This window comes from Poromitra crassiceps (assembly GCF_964638095.1).
Source record: "Poromitra crassiceps genome assembly, chromosome: 13".
Taxonomy (NCBI): Eukaryota; Metazoa; Chordata; class Actinopteri; order Beryciformes; family Melamphaidae; genus Poromitra; species Poromitra crassiceps.
In genome coordinates, this window is record NC_139644.1 from 36618733 (window position 1) to 36638814 (window position 20082).

A 20082-nucleotide genomic window follows, 5' to 3' on the forward strand; every position below is an offset into this window, starting at 1 on the left:
TGACTGGCGTTTATGTATTTTGCAGAGTATTATATTGGTTCCCTTGTGGCTCTGGTGTCTTTCTACTATATAACACAGTATGCTAGGGGGCTGTAATGTACCATATAGGTTTTAAGAATCTTGCAGTCTGCGTTTCCCACATTCCTTCCCTTGTTGTTTGGGTGTATCCTCAGTGAATCAGTATGCAGAGCCCAGACCGGCAATCTGTTGCTGTGAGTGAAATAGTGCATTCTCTTGGCACTCTCGCTAGCTTCCTAATTATTTGTTGTGGTTTGTAATGCATAATTGATTAAAGTTAATTGAAAAAAAAATCCCTCCAGAGATCAGATTGCTCATTATTAACGTGCAGGTGTTCCGACCCAAATTAAGACCCAATCAACACTGAGTGAGTTTACAATGTAATGTGGTTACAGTCCTTTCCTTATCTTTCACTGGCAGCTCTGTGTCACGAGCGATTTGAAGTAAATGTGCGGGTTTATTTATTATTATTATTTATTTTATGTTACACTCTGTAATCACAATGTCACTCAATGCAGTGTATGTATATACAGCCCAATCAACAATAACAGTAATGTTACAGTAGAGCAGTGACTCAACTCAAGACTCTCTCTAGAGACACATGCGGCTCCTTTGGGTAGTTGTGGCTCTTTTAAGTCCTACTTTTAATAAATAAATAATACATAAAGGGAAATAAAATAATAAAGCAAATACTTTTTTGGATTGTGGCTCTTGCAAAGATTTAATTTCATTTTTGGTCAATAATAAGCCAACAAAAATGAACCAAAACCCCATCAAGGTTAAGGAAAACATCACAATAATAACTAGAAGGCTGTGCACTCGGAGAGCGCATATACCTCCACAAATGCCCACTGTTCGTGAGTCGGATCCGCTCCAAAATTGAAGGGGTTCTTCTTGGCCCATGCTACACCCTTCCACCAAGTTTCACAAAAATGTCTTGTCAATACATTTGTATGTATAGCTTTACTCTTGTGGGTAAATGTCCTTTGGGTTGTACTTTAATATAAAAGTCACCTGTGGACAGGTGTTGAAAATTAGTGTTCCGCTATAAACACTAAACACTGTGTATCTGGTTGCTGTGCATCTCCAATGCTCTGTGATGTCCATATCAAATAAACTTAACCTTAACCATGAATACATACAGTAACCTCTTTGGAAATCTAACGGAATCAGCCCTTGGAGGTACCCCAGGCGTATGTAATATTTCAGAGGAATCAATAATTGAGTGGGTCTTGGCATTGTACAGTACAGTATGTCTCATCCAGACATACCACAGCCATATTGAAACGCACCATGTAGTTGAATGTATGACCATCATGTGAATGCTGAATATCTGTGATTATCATTCTGTTTAGTGTGTCTAATTCTGCAAATCAGTGGATCCAAGAGATAGAATTGGAAACTAAAATCATGGCTTTGCCCAATAAGAACGTTTCTGCATGGCAGATGTGTTTCCAGACGCTGCGGAATGCAATATGTCTGCTGAATGCAACATGTCTGCTGAATGAACATGTCTGCTGAATGCAATATGTCTGCTGAATGCAACATGTCTGCTGAATGAACATGTCTGCTGAATGCAACGTGTCTGCTGAATGCAACATGTCTGCTGAATGCAACATGTCTGCTGAATGCAACGTGTCTGCTGAATGCAACATGTCTGCTGAATGCAACATGTCTGCTGAATGCAACGTGTCTGCTGAATGCAACGTGTCTGCTGAATGCAACGTGTCTGCTGAATGCAATATGTCTGCTGAATGCAACATGTCTGCTGAATGCAACATGTCTGCTGAATGCAACATGTCTGCTGAATGCAACATGTCTGCTGAATGCAACATGTCTGCTGAATGCAACATGTCTGCTGAATGCAACGTGTCTGCTGAATGCAACATGTCTGCTGAATGCAACATGTCTGCTGAATGCAACATGTCTGCTGAATGCAACGTGTCTGCTGAATGCAACGTGTCTGCTGAATGCAACATGTCTGCTGAATGCAACGTGTCTGCTGAATGCAATATGTCTGCTGAATGCAACGTGTCTGCTGAATGCAACATGTCTGCTGAATGCAACGTGTCTGTTGAATGCAACATGTCTGCTGAATGCAACGTGTCTGCTGAATGCAACATGTCTGCTGAATGCAACATGTCTGCTGAATGCAATATGTCTGCTGAATGCAACGTGTCTGCTGAATGCAATATGTCTGCTGAATGCAACATGTCTGCTGAATGCAACATGTCTGCTGAATGCAACATGTCTGCTGAATGCAACGTGTCTGCTGAATGCAATATGTCTGCTGAATGCAACATGTCTGCTGAATGCAACATGTCTGCTGAATGCAATATGTCTGCTGAATGCAACGTGTCTGCTGAATGCAACGTGTCTGCTGAATGAACATGTCTGCTGAATGAACATGTCTGCTGAATGCAACATGTCTGCTGAATGCAACATGTCTGCTGAATGCAATATGTCTGCTGAATGCAACGTGTCTGCTGAATGCAACATGTCTGCTGAATGAACATGTCTGCTGAATGCAACGTGTCTGCTAAATGCAACATGTCTGCTGAATGCAACGTGTCTTCTGAATGCAACATGTCTGCTGAATGCAATATGTCTGCTGAATGCAACGTGTCTGCTGAATGCAACATGTCTGCTGAATAAACATGTCTGCTGAATGCAACATGTCTGCTGAATGCAACATGTCTGAACATGTCTGCTGAATGCAACGTGTCTGCTGAATGCAATATGTCTGCTGAATGCAACGTGTCTGCTGAATGCAACGTGTCTGCTGAATGCAACATGTCTGCTGAAATGTAAAGGAAATGAAGCGCCCTCATCCGCCATCTTTCCCTCTTCTGCAGTCAGACATTGGCCCATTTCCTCCCAACCAGACGGACGCCGACACCTCCAGAGCGCCGGGGGGAGGCGGGCTGTCTGGCGGAGCCTGGAGGATGGAGGACTTGGAGGGGGAGCTGGAGAGGAAGGTGGAGTTGCTGGAGAAGGAGAGGAAAGCCCTGAGGCTGGAAACACAGAGGCACAGGCACGAGATCGACCAGGGCATCAATAAACTACACCACCGCCTCTCAGGACTCGAAGAAGGTGAGAGGGAGAGAGAGGGGGTAAGAGGGGGGGACAGAGAGAGAGAGGGAGAGGAAGAGAGAGATGAAGAAAGGAAGAAATACAGTAGCATTCCATTTCTAGTAGTCAGTCACATCGAGTCCATGATTCACTGTAATGTGTGCATGTTTTAGTCCATTCGTGAGCACGAGATACAATTTGTTCTTCTGATTTCGTTAAACTACAATTTAGGAAATAATGCAACTTGAATGGTACCTTTAGTTATTGCAGATTGGCCTAGTAAGGATTTGGTATGTTAATATCCTTTGTTTCAAGTGTGTGTGTGCGTGTGTGTGCGCGTGCGTGTGTGTGTGTGTGTCTGCATGTGTCTATGAAGGGAAAATTTAATTTGAGAAGGTGGAGAAAGATTCACGACTTCCAGCTTGAATAATCATAATTGGCTGACATGTCTCTTTTCTCTCTCTCACTCTATCAAATCAAGCCATGGGCTTTCTTTATGATGAATGAGTTATGTGTATTACAGTATATACAGATGGCAAAAAGTGGACTGCTCAAACCATCAGAGGTCTTCATGTTGTCTGAGGGAACTGCCGATAGATATAGACGGTTTTCACGGAATGGTCAGACCTCCACTTGAATGTTTTTCTTATTTTCTGTCCATAGCAAACACTGCAACAGGAAGTGAGCTGGGGTTCAATTTAGAATGTTTTTGTTGTCAAGTTAAAACCATCTATACATGCGAAGCAGGAAATCTATTTCATCTTCTTGCTAGTGTAGATTACTTGAACAGTGTTTCTTTCCTTTCGCATCTTCTCACTCTCCTGTTCTCCATTTGTCCTCTCTCTCTCTCTCTCTCTCTCTCTCTCTCTCTCCTCTTCCCCAGGTGTCTCAGGGCACTCTTTCCCAGAGGGCTACAGGCTGTCCTTCCCGTCGCGAACAAACTACATGCACGCTGTGGTCAAGCATCCCATCCCGGAGCTGCGGGCCTTCAGCGCGTGCCTTTGGGTGCGTCTCGCCGAGGGGGGCGTCGGCACCCCCCTGTCCTACGCCGTCCCGGAGCAGCCCAACGAGCTGGTGCTGCTGCAGGGCCTGCACAGCCCCGCCCAGCTGCTCGTTAATGACAAGGTAACCGTGGAGCTGCAGGAGGGGGGTTGGAAAAGTGCTAGGAAAGGGTTATCCAGCCATGATGCATGTCTTCTCTCTGTGCTATTAACTATACTAGCGGAATACTCATGCACTGTATCGGGCTGCGCAGCCTTTGTTAGCTCACTCACTCACTCACGCACGCACTCACTCACTCACTCACTCACTCACTCACGCACTCACAGAGACTTTGTTAGCTTCTCTCTCCCCGGAGGGTTTGCATAGTCTTCATAGTTGATAGGCTGATTCAAACTCAGCTCAGCTGTGCTGCTCCACTCGGGTGAGCTCCATCAGTAGCTAACGAATGGAGCTCTCCATGGTGCTGAACCTGTGTTGACCCATTTTGCCCATTTAGTCAGCCCTAATTACCTCATTCAAAAATCCAGCTCCGTTAGGTCACCCGCAGGGGGCGCTCTTTACACTTTACAATTCCGATCACACACTCACTCACTCACTCACTCACTCACTCACTCACACAGACACACAGACACTTCACATTTTTATTATAGGATTATAGGATAGGATGAAACTAGCCTGGCTGTTGCAGACTCCTGAATCACATCCCAGCCTCTCGTCAGATGTTGTCGAGCGATTCAGAGAGTCTGGTGTTGTTCTTGTCAACGGCTGGTTCTCGCTCAGAGAAACAATCGAGCCAATGAGCACCATTGTAGGCGGGACTCAACCCAGTCACCAGAGTCAACTGACGCTAGCGCTTTGTGTGTAAGAGGCAATGGCATTTTTGTATGGGGATTTTGGTCAAATGCATGAAATAAGTTATGTGGTATGAAACAGTGAAGGTTGTGTTCAGCAAGACAATCTTCACGAATAAGGAACACTTTTATTACTTTTGAAGCATTTTCTGAAAATCCAGTGTTTAAACAAACGCATTTACCCCTCAAGTGTACTTCTAGCTTTGTCTTTTTGCACGGACAAGGAGAACGAAGAATTTCACTAAAGTCATGCAAAATCTGTGGCATTTTCCCACTTGGACTGTATATACTGTAGAAGGCAATGAACTTAATGTAGAATCTGAAATGTCTCTATCATGGGGGGGGGGGGGCACTGCACTGTATTAGCATAAAAACATGTCAAATGAAATAGCCAATTTAGCAGATGAGCTAAATAGCCCCATGCATGTGTTTAAATGACACATTCAGGTGGCATTACACCTACCTGCCAACACTTAAATGCAGTGCAGTGCCTTTAGGTAAAATTCAACGATGTGATTATGGTAATAGATGCCTGTAGGGATATTCCTGTGTCCTTGGAGGTAGCTCAATGTCTTTGAGACTTCAGAGATACTGTATAAAGAAAGTATATAATGCAGTAAATACTTTATTTATGAGAGTCAGTCTTTAGTTGTTGTTACCGATGATGATGTTGTCGTTGATGTTAACTTGCAGGGATGAAACTCTGCAGGCTTGACTGGAAATGAATAGTAATTTAAAACCAAGGGAATTGTCCATTATTAAGCCAAATAGATGTTGAATATACTGTACTCTGCAGCTGCACCAGTATCAGGGAGATGTAAAAGCTTACAATGCAAAAAAGAAAATTGCAAATGTAAATCCAAGTGCCTGAGTCAGCGAAACTGCCACGGGCATTACTTTCAAATGAGTAACCATCAAAATCCTTTTTTTTCTTAGCTCGTCACACATTTTGCAGCAGCCTTTTGGAATCCAAATACCTCGTTTTCATCTCAATTGCCCTATTGCTGTCCCGTGCCTAGGTGGCGCAGTTGCCCCTGAACCTGTCCCGAGGCAGCTGGCAGCACATGTGTGTGACCTGGACCCAGAAGGGTGGAGCCTGGCACGCCTACCAGGGGGGCAAGCTGAGGGGGGAGGGCCGCGGACTGGCACCCGGGCACCACATCAGACCTGCAGGAGTGCTCATACTGGGGCAGGAGCAGGTGAATTAATGAATGAATGAATAGTGATATACATCAATGAGTAAAGCATGCCACTAACATTGGAGATGCAAGCTTATTTTCCACCGGGACCATTCCTGCTAAAAAGCTATGATAAGACAGTGCCCCACAACACCATGGAATATGTTAATGATAGCTCCTTATCTGTTCCCAAGCTAATTGTACTTGTCTTTTCTCACCTTCGCTCCATCTTCAGGACTTCCTGGGCGGGGGCTTCGACTCATCGCAGGCGCTGGTAGGGGAGCTGTCCCAGGTGGCTCTTTGGGACCGGGTCCTGACCGCTAGCCAGGTGGCCAGCTTGGCACGCTGTGGCAGGGTCACCCAGGGCAGCGTGGCCCCCTGGACCGACAAGGGAGTGGAGGTTTCTGGCGGCGCCACCAAGGACCCTGGGGAGCCTTGTAGTAAACACAGCAGAAGCTCTCAGTGACGGACAGGAAACAGCTGTGAGGCAACAGGAAGTGAGAGAAGGGCTAGGCAAAGGGGTAAGGGAGCTGTGGTAGCCATTTTAGAAAGCAACCTTCCACCTGCACAGTGTTAGTGCTACAGATTTTATAAACTTTTCTTTATGGCATGTCAGTGTCACAGCAGTGCATCATGTGTCACAGCAGTGCATCATTATGTAAAAAAAAGGCACTTTTATGATTGCTGCATGAGAGGCTTTGCAGTTACAAACATGTGGCAGCCACGGCTGACGGCATCAGGGAGGTGCAGTGGTTGTGTGCAAATAATTGCTAAATATTTAACAAGCGGGTAAGAAAAAGACATTCCTGAAAAACATCATTTTGACGTTGTAAGTAAAAGGGAATATTCTGATAAAGAAGCTTTTCCACACAGTAAACTGTTTGCTCTCTTTAGTCCTATCTGCACCAAAAATAAGACAACCTGAACAAGCTGGTGGTTTTTGGCTCTGTTAGCTAGCTAGCTAACTAGCCAACCGGATCATTTGCAAACATGTGACAACTACAGTAGCCATAATGCTAGCTCCCATATAGGCCTACAGTAATTAGTGTGCAAATCCGATGTGTTGGCAACAAGACTAATCGACCGATCATTATCGGATTGCTGGAGTTACCTGATTATTTAAGTGATCATGTAAACAGCATAAACCAATATCAGATAAAAGCCGTTATCGTATTATGAGAAATCCGATAAACGCAGCTAGCTTTTTGCAGAATCATTAGTTTTATTCAGTGCATGGCCCGATCTCAATGTCCACGCATGGACTTTGAGGTGACTTCCAGCTCCTTGATGACCTGGTTATTCTCAGTTATTGGATTATTGTGTGCATGCAAACGCACTCAGTGATGTTTAGCGGAGTCATTCGTTCCCAGGGTCCGTTCCGCAGATTTATATGGCACATAATGGGAACATGACAAAGGGTCCTATGTTCCCAGGGTCTTATGTTCCCAGTCCTATCCCAGGGTGCTGTTCCCAAGGTCCTGTTCAGATAATGTAGCACATAATAGGAACCTGAAAAAGATCGCCAGCTCTGTATTGTGTATTGTTTATGGGCTATTTGTGGGAACTTGCCAAAGGGGGTTTCTGTTCCCTCATCACTGCCATATCTCGATAATAGGCCTAGACTTGAGGGAACTTATCAAATAGGAGGGTTAATGTGTGTTAACAGAATATTGAAGTGGGGAACATGGGAATTTAAGACCCTGGGAAAATATGACCCTGACAATATACATATCTAAACATAAGATTGATCAAATGTATCACTGCCAAACTGATCGGTTTCCATGCAAGAAAAAGAGTACAGAAATGAACTGTGTATTTAATTCTGTTGAGACAAACAAGTCCTATAGGTTTAGAATAGAAAGTATCCATCCACAGTCACACTATTGTTGCTCAAGAGCTGAGGACCTCCAGGCTTTGGCTGCCAGAGGGTGAGTCAATTAAATCAGCTCAAAGCCCTTCATTGAGGTGTTAGTGCCAGTGGAGCTCATTAAGGGCTGCAGCAGTTGGGAGTTGGGAGTCAAGGTGAGACGATACAAGATGTTAAGAAAGTGGTCGGAATATTAAGTAGAAGAGGGAGTAGTAGAGGATGGGCGAGGACAGAGGCAGATGAGGTCCTTTTTTTTTAGGAGTGACGCTACATTGTTTTCACCTTTGCATGATGTATTCATATACTTGTCATGTTTTGCCACTGCAATGTTTGCTCACAGTTCCAGCCAGGAAAGTGTGCGGCACCCCTAGGCTGGTGGGTGACAGTTTTTAGTCTTTGTCTGGGATTGAGGTGTTTTGTTCTCTAAAAGCGTGTGCTGAACAGATCATGAGAAGAAAACAGACTTACTCCCGAAGGAAATCACCACCAGTACCAGAATGCTATAGCTATACCGTTCTCTGTGTGTACCAGTAGCAGAATGCTATAGCTATACCGTTCTCTGTGTGTACCAGTAGCAGAATGCTATAGTGTTCTCTGTGTGTAGTATACCAGTAGCAGAATGCTATAGTGTTCTCTGTGTGTACCAGTAGCAGAATGCTATAGTGTTCTCTGTGTGTACCAGTAGCAGAATGCTATAGTGTTCTCTGTGTGTACCAGTAGCAGAATGCTATAGTGTTCTCTGTGTGTAGTATACCAGTAGCAGAATGCTATAGTGTGCTCTGTGTGTACCAGTAGCAGAATGCTATAGTGTTCTCTGTGTGTACCAGTAGCAGAATGCTATAGTGTTCTCTGTGTGTAGTATACCAGTAGCAGAATGCTATAGTGTTCTCTGTGTGTACCAGTAGCAGAATGCTATAGTGTTCTCTGTGTGTACCAGTAGCAGAATACTATAGTGTTCTCTGTGTGTACACATTTTTCGACAAGATTTAAGCTAGATTCATCTTTCAAATCTACACACACACGCATTACTTTATTCTATTGACTCATTTGACTGTATCCTCCTTGCAAATGTTATAGATGCAAACCACTGAACCCTGCGGCGTGCTAAATTAATAACAACCTGCAACCTCCAAGTCTCCTATAACCTTCTACATTCCATGCATGAGATATATCTTTGTAACAGACCACCTCAGTGCATCCGATATGTTGTAAAAAAAAATCAATTTCTTATCATGCTTGTACTACACAAACTTTTGGGCGGTAATTCTCAACTGTTGTATGATGTGAATCATAGATTGTTCAGTTCAAAGATTGATCAAATACCTACTTTCCCTCAGCATAACAACGACTCCTTAGTGGAAAGTGCCTGTCGGGGTATTTGTACCCATGTACAAAAATCGTCTACTTTATTATGCTGATGGAAAACTCACACTGCAAGATATTCTGAGCTAATTAAGCATCAGTGTTTCCGTCCCTGGTGACTTCATTCTCACGTTTGAAGAGCTTTGAGAAAATGTCTGAAAACACCGTCATGGGACTTAAACTCCTACATCTGTGCAGTGCAGCCAAACGGGTGTTAAATCCAGTCAACAGCATCTTGTTCTGTCTTTAGTGTCTTTGAGAGTCTTTGAGAATGCCTCTCAGTCTGTCGTGTTGTTAATACTGTTTATTATGCCTGTCATCTCTTTAGCTCTTGTCAGAGCTTTCTGGGAGGCTTTTTGATAGTGGTGTGGCATTATTGTATGAATATTGGAATTGTAAAATAAGATGATTTGCAGCTACCAAACCAAGCTTTTATTAATTTCTTAGCAAAATCAGCATTGTTTGTCTTTTTTACATGACCATTTTTAACCCCCCCAGACCCCACCCTCAGTGTATGCATTGGTATCTGTCTCTTTGTCATGTCGGTGTGCGTATAAATGACACTACTGTATGTCCGTGTCTTATTTGGTGTTGTACTGTATTGTTCTGCATATGCTATGTACAAATATAAAATCTTTACAATTAAAGTCCCGATTTTCAGATGTAGACTGTGTAGTCCTTAGCTTCCCTTAGCTTCTTTCACTCCTGCTAGCAACACAAGTGCAATGAAGTACTTACGTGAGAGAGCCATGGATTGTTATTATAATAATAATAATAATAATAATAATAATAATGTTATAAGTGAGAGAAACATGGATTGTCATTAGCAGCCACAGTGTGAATTGGTACACATTTCACCGCCTCCAACATCTGTGGCTCTTCTATCCAATTCAAGTGTGTGTGTGTGTGTGTGTGTGTGTGTGTGTGTGTGTGTGTGTGTGTGTGTGTGTGTGTGTGTGTGTACACACACACACACATAATTGAAAAGGCGCAGCAACAAAACCTGCTATGGAAACAAACCCACCCACAGTGAGAGTGCTCTCCTCTCGACAAGAAACAATATTATATTTTTAGGAAAAAAAGAAAAATGTGCTTTGTTCTCCATGCAGGTCCTCTGTTCCTTGTCCCCTTTTCCAAGCGAAGGAGCGCGTTCAAACAACAGAGTGTGAAGCCTTCTCCCTCGGGTAGCAGGTGCAGGGAGAATATTATGTGTTATGAGTAAATAAAGTATTCGGGAGACCCAATGAGTCATCAGCTATGACTCAGCTACTCACCTTCTATTTCCTGCTATTTCAGTCCCACCCTGCCTCCATCTGGGGTCACATCTGCTCTATTGCCAATCCGTCCTCAGGACAACCCATCTAAGGAAAACAGAACACACATACTATCTAGTTAGTAGTATATTTGCAGGCACAAATGGTGCAGGACCTCACGTTCAGTGCAGAGCAACAGTACACCACATAGTACAATCAATATACATATATAGTATTGTACTGCAGTGTTCTATCTACCATGTGCTCCATATATTTTGATTGTAGGCTACTTGGCATTTGTTCATGTTTTATTATGTACACGGTTCATGTACAGTATGTACCTGCTCATCTGTGTATTTGCGGATGCAGCCACTTCCCGATATTATCAGCCTCTCTTGATTGTTTTAATCACAATGAATGTTGTGTGATGTATGAATGCAGACAGTATGAATTCTTATCTTACATGGCTTTAATGATCACAGTGTGACAGAAAAATACAATATGTGACCTGCATGTATTGAGGCCCGTTTGTGTAGAAACATGATTTTGTGAGAAAATATTGATTTTGGCTGTTGTGGGGTTTCATCAGATTTGAGTAAGATAAAGCATTGGCTTTCATTCTGTGTGAAGATTATTGTGAAATTATAATGCTAAATATAGTTTTGAAGCTCATAAATGTAGAGTGACAAGCAGAACTAGCATACTTTGTCAAACTGATTTTGCCAGAGCAGGTCACATATGGTGTATTATACATGTAGATCTCTCATTGCATAGGAATCTACAAGCAACTATCGTGTAGTTCCCATATTTCCATTTGGAAGTATTAAAACGGGCACATTTGATTCTCGCTTATAGCATTCATCCTCTCGTCCCTGTCATTATCCATTGTCACACTCCTCTTCATCATCTCACTCCCCTCTCCTCCTCCTCCTCATCATCTCACACCCCCCTCGTCCTCTTCATCATCTCACTCCCCCCTCTTCTAATCCTCTTCATCATCTCACACCCCCCTCGTCCCCTTCATCATCTCACTCCCCCTCTCCTCCTCCTCTTCATCATCTCACACCCCCCTCGTCCCCTTCATCATCTCACTCCCCCTCTCCTCCTCCTCTTCATCATCTCACTCCCCCCTCTTCTAATCCTCTTCATCATCTCACACCCCCCTCGTCCTCTTCATCATCTCACTCCCCCTCTCCTCCTCCTCTTCATCATCTCACACCCCCCTCGTCCTCTTCATCATCTCACTCCCCCCTCTCCTCCTCCTCTGAGTGTCAGTTCTTCACACCGCATGGCTCTTGTCCTCTCCAGTCCCTGTCAAATGTCATCCCGTCTTCGCTCAATTCCCTCTATTCCTTCATCCTTTCATCTCCTATTTTCAGCCATGGCTTCAGCCAAGACAGCATCAACCCGTCGACTGACAAAGACAAAAGATGAAGCTAACGCAGCCAGAGGCTCTCACTTCTCAAGGTTGCCTGGCGTGGATCTCTCATTTCGGGAATTGTCAGCGAGAAGTGTATAGTAAGGGAGCATGCATGGCAGTGATTTGATTTCTCAGAATCAGAAATAGCTTCAGTATGAGTAGGAATTTAAAACCAAATCAATGTATCAGTGCCATCCACCACACAAACCATCACTGGAAAGGAGAATTGTCAATATGAATAAGAAGGTGTATCACTGGTGACGGATAGGAACAAGGCTAGAATGGAACAGTTACAAATGCTCTCCTTACAGAGCAGACACATGCTCCATTCTGCTTCTACGTGCTGCCTTTGATCATAGCATCTTATCTCATAGCATCTAATCATCTCAGAAATGTCATCATGGGAAATACAGTAGGCTACTGCTCTCAATAGGTTTAGATTTGTATCTCACTGACAGACAAGTCTCTGTAGGTCTGGATAGTGATACATCATCCGTACGTCAACCTTATAGCCTGGTAAAGCATCCTGATCTGATCTGATCTGAGCTGATCTGATCTGCCAAGTGGCCGGGCTGCTAGCGTCTCTTCTTCCCGTAGCGTCCAACTCATGTGCCCTGAGAGCAACTCATCTCAGCCTCATGCGCTAACCCCATTGCAGTGGATGAGGCAGGACTGAGCAGAGTAATTAGCTTGTCAGGCTCACTTGCCAGAGAATCACCATCAGCTGGCTGGAGTCACACAACTGGGATTTAAAGCGAGTCGTAGTCCCGCTAATCTCATTATGTACGCGTATGTGTGTGAGAAACTGAAACTGCTTAAACACGGTGGCTGATCCGATGTGTCATGGTAGATTTGCTTTGATGGTGCTGTGCCATTGGTGTTTCCAGGTCACTCCTAAATCTTATTGATTCAAACATGCCATGTGCTAGATGCTGTAATCCAAAGAGCATTACACCATCACAAATGTATATATTTCTAGCATACACCATCTGTTTGATGGTCATGTTCACCCACGTGCGCAACAGAGCAGTGTCAGAAGCCATTTATTTATTTTTATTTATTTTTTGTATTTATTTTTTATTGTATTTATTTATTTGTTTGTTTGTTCCGACCAATACACACCAACAAATTGGCCGGAAAGGAGCAGGAAGCAGAAAACTTAATTTTGCTACAGGTGTGTAACACCTGGCTGGCAGAACTGACAGAATTACCGGCCACAACCAATTTGTAGCCGCACTTGTCAACAAGCTGGTGGGTGCGCTGCTCTCACCACTTCTAGGTAGGGTAACACAGAATTTCAATGTGTGTCCACATCTATTAAAATCACAACTTCTCATTAAGCATTTTTGCTTAGATTCAAATCTAGTTTGGTGGGCCTCCAGCCCAGGGTACCGGTACCGGTACCGGTATTGAATCTCTGGAAAGCCTGGAAACCTCTCAAAGACTTCTGGAACCCCGTCAAGGACACTTGGAACCCCTTTTGAGACACACACACACACACACACACACACACACACACACACACACACACACACACACACACATATATATATATATATATATATATATATATATATATATATATATATATATATATATATATATATATATATATATATATATATATATATATATATATATATATATATATGGACTGGACTGGACTGTCTCTGGAGGGAGGCAGGCTATATTCGGACAGGGATGACATATTGACTGCAGCAGCGATTAAACCTGTGGCCTTCCAGTGATGGGAAAGCACTCTAGCTGCCTTGCCACGTTAATCATTCAACATATCATCCACGAGATGTTATTCCCTGTTTACCAGTCTCCATCTAATCCATCATGTTCCATCTTCGAAAAAAACAGATTGTAATCCTATATAATCCATGGAATGGATGGCCCAGCAGCACCAAATGAACTCTCCCATACAGCTGCCCCACCCTGCTTTATATCAGAGAGACATATATTGAAGAAACAAATCCGGGCTAAAAGATTAAAAGAGTCGACTCTATATGCTGTTATTATTATATTTGATTGTTCAAGTTCATGTGTGTTCATTCATGGCAAGTCTCTCCTACATGAGATTCAAGGTTCAACATGTTTATTGTCACTCCGGTTGCACAAGAACACTCGTGTGAAATTCCTAGAGCAGGAGGCTCCGCAGGACATACTAAATATAGCAAAAGCAACACAAGTATGACATCGCATAAGATAGCAAAACCACACAGAGCAATATTGTTTGAAAAGAGAAAAACAACAATAAGAAATTATAAGAAATAATAATATCAATTTGAAAAGAGAAAAACGCATCAATGAGAACACTAGCAAAGCAGTGCGATGAAGGGAAAGGTGTGAGATGTATGAGTGTCTGTGAGATGCTGCTCCAGCCACACAACACTATATTAATTGATATTTTCATTTATCAACCCATCCCTTGGACTGCTGCTCATTTATCTATCCACGTACATGTCACGGACATGTCATTTATCTATCCACGTAGATGTCACGATGTCACGGACAGGTCTCTCTTGAGAATGAGATCCTGTGCCTCAGTGACTTTTACCTGTTTAAATCAAAGGTTGAATAAAAATAAGCCCTGCCCATTTCCTTCTACAATATTTTCCATTTTGAATTTTGTCCAAAACTGGGTTTTTTTGTACTCCGCCTACAAAGCCTGTAGTAGATGGTGGTTCTAGCCTAGGTTTCTATTTTTGAAGGCATATGAACTATGTAAAAAAAAGAAAAATATGTACTACTGTATATTATATTTATGACACAGGAGAATTGAGTTGGCAATTGAGTTGAGAACGATACTGAAGTCTGAAAATCGAGTGGGACATTTTAGTGCAGTGAAGTGGCTCACGTTACTGGAATAGTGCGCACGGTCAGCAATCGTGATGTGAGACTTGGTCATCATCACGACAATTACCGCGCATTCCATCCAAATCGTGAAATCCACCTACTCATCACTTTCCCTTTTGAACCAGAGAAGGTAATCCACCTACTCAGCCTCGCCTCCACATGGCAGCGCAGCAGATTCCTCCCTCGGGTACCAGTCCAGCCTCCCCACAGAGGCTCCATCTGGACAGGAACACCGTTTTGCTCTTCCCCCGTCTTTCTTGCTTTCTTCTCCTGTCTCCTCCATCCTTCCCTCCCTGACTCATTCTGCCCAGCCTTTTCAGGCCACTTCTGCTCCGTCCACTCATCCTCCTTCCTTCAAATTAGTCTTGTAGGCACTATAACTCCATGGCTATACAGATGGCCCTGTAGAGCTCCGTGGGCAACGCATTGTTGTAACGCGGCCAAAGTTACATGTTGAGTTTCTGCTGAAGGCACCATGTTAAAAAAAAAGCACTATATGAGGCATTTGAATGAGTCTCATTGACCTGTTTTCTTTCAACTTAGTTTAGTTAGTTTGCCTGGTTGCCAACTAGAATATGTTAACATTGAACGTGTCTGCAATCCACGGAATCTGAACATTTCTGAATAGATATGTGAATATTAACATTAATAACGTCGTTATATGAAGAAAGAGGTAGGGCCTAGTGTCGAAATGTCAAAAATAAACTGACCTGGGAACTAATTTTCAGTGTGCGTACAATATCTACATCATTATTTTTCTTGTAATATTAACGTTATACACACATACAGAGTGGGAGCGTCCGGTTAGTGTAGAGCAGTAGATTCCCTGACAACCAACACAAGGGTCGCAGCTAGGTTCCGTGTTACCTCTGGCTTGGTCGGGCGTCCATACAGGCACGATTGGCTGTGTCTGCGGGCGGGAAGCCCGAATGACGGGCCCTGCACACCAACATGGGCGGTGAGCGATGTAGCTACTCGCAATCGCCCAGTCAGCCCTGCCCCGCTGCTACAGCGTGGTTGGCTGCCTTGCTGTATTTCCGTCTTCAATTGATCAATTTCGAAATGGCCCCTCCTTCCCTCGCTGCCGTCTGTCGCTCACCAGCTTGCAAAGCATGCTGGGATACCTGGCATCAGGACATCGCAAACGACAAGACGAGAGGAGGGGCCAAAACCGAAATAGACCAATTGAAGACGGAAATACAGCAAGGCAGCCAACCAAGCTGCAGCAGCGGGGCAGGGCTTGACAGGGCGAGTGCGAGTACATGCGAGTTGATCGCGTTTGGTGAGAAGGGGGTCTGAGGGTAGGCTATGTGTCCTGGTAGCTGCACTAGCGCCTCCTCTGGTAGGCCGGAGCGCCTGTTCGGGGCGAAAGGGAACTGGTGGGAATAGCGTGATCCTCCCACGTGCTACAGTACGTCCCGCCGGTGACGCTCGCCGCTGTCGGGTGAAAAGAAGCGGCTGGCAACTGCACATGTATCGGAGGAAGCATGCGTGTGTCTACGGCTCTCCCCAGATCGGCAGAGGGGGTGGAGCACACCCACAGTCATGGTCACACTGTTTCCAAAGTCTACATTTAAACTGAGTGGCATTTAAAGCAATCTGGGCAGCCAGAGTCATGATATCAGTCTGAGGACTAAAACGACTCTGGGACAGATGGCTGATATTTCGGGGTTTCCGTTGTGCTGTATAGTGGATGTCCGCGCCAAGACTTCCGCTTCTGTGCGCCGCGGTCGTTGTTTACACTCCAATATGCCTATTTCACAACATGCTCCCCAATCAGCCATCGTGTGTCTAAAAATGCAGGAAGTAACACGATATAAAAAAAATAGATGTCATCCACTGATATAAATTGTACAATTTTTAGAGAATTCACCTGTACAGGCTCACCTGAGGTTGGTAAAGCCTTGCTATATCCCAGCAGGTCAGCTGTGAGGACAGTGAGGACAGTTTCACAAAAGTCTTAACCAAACTGGTTTGTTTGGACTTTGGAGTTGGCTTTATTTTTTTATTTAATTTTATTAATTCATTCATTTCTCCTGGTTGATTATTTTGTTAGTAGTTGTAGCTGTAGCTTTCTCTTTATGAAACACATGGATGTCTTTGGGAACCCATTATTACTATTGCGTGGTTGTACTGTATGGATGACAGTTTATTTTGTGACTGTTGATGTGTTCCTCCTGTCACCAATCTACACTGCCCAGCTTTTGAAACAGGAATTTCAGTTGTTGTTGTTGTTGTTGTTGTTGTGCTGCTACGACTCCAAGTCTACAGGATTTACAAAGAAACAAGAGTGCTATCAGCAAGCACTTGTCTACTGGGAATCTTACATTTTTGTTGTAGAGTAGCTAATGATATATTACTCAACCTATATGTTACACAGAGGCCTTCATACAAACCCCCCACTGTATATGTATTTATAATGTATCCACACTGCATTAATAACACTTACGATTATTTCTCAAAGGTTACACGCAGGGGCGGAGCGACCCTATCAGCCCAGAGGGGGCGAAGCTCTTAGGGGGGCCCCATCAAAAATAAAAAAATATTTTTTTATTTTTTTTATTTTTTTTTTATTTTTGAAGGCCAGGCCAGGCCGCAGGGCCGGTTCCAGAACAAGATGACTAGGGGTGCATCCTAGATAGGAAGGGGTGCAGATGCCCGGCCAAAGGCCGGGCCCACTCGGGTGGCCGGCCAAAGGCCGGCCGCCCGAAAAATTTGACATGTTATTTTACTAAAAATAATGCATTTGACCATCATTTCAAGTAGAATGATACCACCCAAGCAAGAATATTTCAAGTGTTTCAAGTGCTTTACTGAAATATTTGGACCATATAATGATAATACAATTATCTCAACCTTAAAAGGTTACATATAGGTGCCAAAAAGCCATAAAATCACATCAAAGAACAAAGAAAAACAACAACTATAATTCAAGTTTAAACAGTAAGTGTGCAGCTGTAGCATTTATAAAAATAAAAATATTTTTTTTTTTTTTACTTTTCAACTGAGCATGCAGACAAATAAGGGTGCAATGCATGCTTTTGCACCCCCGTAGAACCGGGCCTGCCAGGCCGCGAAGAAAAATGTGCCTTTTTTGCATGTTTGAATCGGTTTTAGCCATATTTAGTGGAATATCTCATTTTAAACACACCAATGTTATTGTCTATTGATTGAATTCCTCTCAGACTCACACCACTGACTTTATTAAATAAAGTCATTTTAAGTCACAACTGTAAAATAGCTGATAGCCCCTATATCCGAAAACACAATTTGTCACTCATTGAGCCAAGTAATATTATGTCCAAGAAAGACTACAGTGAAGCCACTTTACAGACAAGCTTGTTCTGAAGAAGAAAAATAAAAACACAGGTTGCCAGCCAGGTTGCCTGCAAAAAAAAAATTTTTTTTTTTTTTTTTGATGGGCCCCCCTGACGAGTGGGCCCGTGGCGGCCGCACCCTCTGCCCCGGCGTACGCTCCGCTACTGGTTACACGGTAGAATCAAATTAGTACATTGAAATGCAAAACTATGCCAGAGCAAACCTGGCCTTGGAACTTCTGACAACCGAAAAAAAAAGAGACCCCAAAGAAATCCCTTAATTTCTGGAGATGGAGTCAAATAAGTGCATGGAAACTTCAGCCAAGTTCCAGGAGAAGTCAGATTGAAAAATGCAGAGGTTCACAACTTAAGGAAACCAATGTACGTTTCGGTTTGAATAAGTAGTTTGTTTCATTGGGTTTTTGGTTATTCAGTTATAGGGCAATGTTTGGATCTCTTAGTTTGTTTCATTGGGTTTTTGGTTATTCAGTTTTAGGGCAATGTTTGGAGCTTTTAGTTTGTTTCAGTGGGGTTTTGGTTATTCCAGTAGGGGGCAATGTTTGGAGCTTTTAGTTTGTTTCGGTGGGGTTTTGGTTATTCCAGTAGGGGGCAATGTTTAGAGCTTTTAGTTTGTTTCAGTGGGTTTTTGGTTATTCCAGTAGGGGGCAATGTTTAGAGCTTTTAGTTTGTTTCATTGGGTTTTTGGTTATTCAGTTTTAGGGCAATGTTTGGAGCTTTTAGTTTGTTTCAGTGGGGTTTTGGTTATTCCAGTAGGGGGCAATGTTTGGAGCTTTTAGTTTGTTTCAGTGGGGTTTTGGTTATTCCAGTAGGGGGCAATGTTTAGAGCTTTTAGTTTGTTTCAGTGAGTTTTTGGTTATTCAGTTAGGACAATGTTTAGAGCTTTTTGTTTGTTTCAGTGGGGTTTTGGTTATTCCAGTAGGGGGCAATGTTTGGAGCTTTTAGTTTGTTTCGGTGGGGTTTTGGTTATTCCAGTAGGGGGCAATGTTTAGAGCTTTTAGTTTGTTTCATTGGGTTTTTGGTTATTCAGTTTTAGGGCAATGTTTGGAGCTTTTAGTTTGTTTCGGTGGGGTTTTGGTTATTCCAGTAGGGGGCAATGTTTGGAGCTTTTAGTTTGTTTCGGTGGGGTTTTGGTTATTCCAGTAGGGGGCAATGTTTAGAGCTTTTAGTTTGTTTCAGTGGGTTTTTGGTTATTCAGTTAGGACAATGTTTAGAGCTTTTTGTACCCCCTTGCAGCACCTCCCACCTCTTATTGTATTGCAGCTGAGCACCATCATGATGCTGAACCCATCCTGTGTGTTTTTGAGTGGTGTTTTATCTCACTCCTTCTCTTCTCATAATGTACCTTATGAAAAGTCCTTGCCCTTTTTCAACAAAGATTTGTTTTAATTTATTTATGTGTTTATTTATTTATTTATTTATTTATTTATTTATTCATTCATTCATTTCATCCATTTATTTATTTATTTATTTATTTGTATGTTTATTTATTTATTTGTATGTATGTATGTTTATTTATTTATTTATTTATTTATTTGTTTGTTTGTTTATTTATTTATAGTTTGATGGATCATTGTTGTTCTGCATCTTATAGAAGCAGAGCAGGAGGGCAGGGAAAGCAGCCAGCAGGGACCTGCTTGGATCCACACTGAGAACTGGTCAGGAAATGCCATATTGTAATCCCTCCCCGACCTTCCCTTCCAATTCTCTCTCTCCCTCTCTTTCTCTCCCACTCTTTCTCTCTCTGTCCCTCTCTCTCTCTACCCCTCTCCCTCTCTTTCTCTCTCTCTCCCTCTCTTTCTCTTCCTCTCTCTCCCTCCTTCTCTGTCTCCCTCTCCTTCTCTCTCTCTCTCCCTCTCTCC

The 20082-nt window shown here is 43.1% G+C and overlaps 1 protein-coding gene across 1 annotated transcript in view; it reads left to right on the plus strand.

Moving 5' to 3' along the window:
* Window positions 1-6587, plus strand: part of nptxra (neuronal pentraxin receptor a) — a gene marked incomplete at both ends in the record, with an annotated part of 11001 nt that extends 4414 nt beyond the window's left edge. Inside the window, 4 exons of the mRNA XM_083650199.1 lie at window positions 2874-3111; window positions 3974-4215; window positions 5963-6142; window positions 6357-6587. Coding sequence (XP_083506325.1) covers window positions 2874-3111; window positions 3974-4215; window positions 5963-6142; window positions 6357-6587 — 891 coding nt within the window. The remainder of the gene's footprint in view (window positions 1-2873; window positions 3112-3973; window positions 4216-5962; window positions 6143-6356) is intronic.
* Between the last annotated feature and the right edge of the window lie 13495 nt (window positions 6588-20082).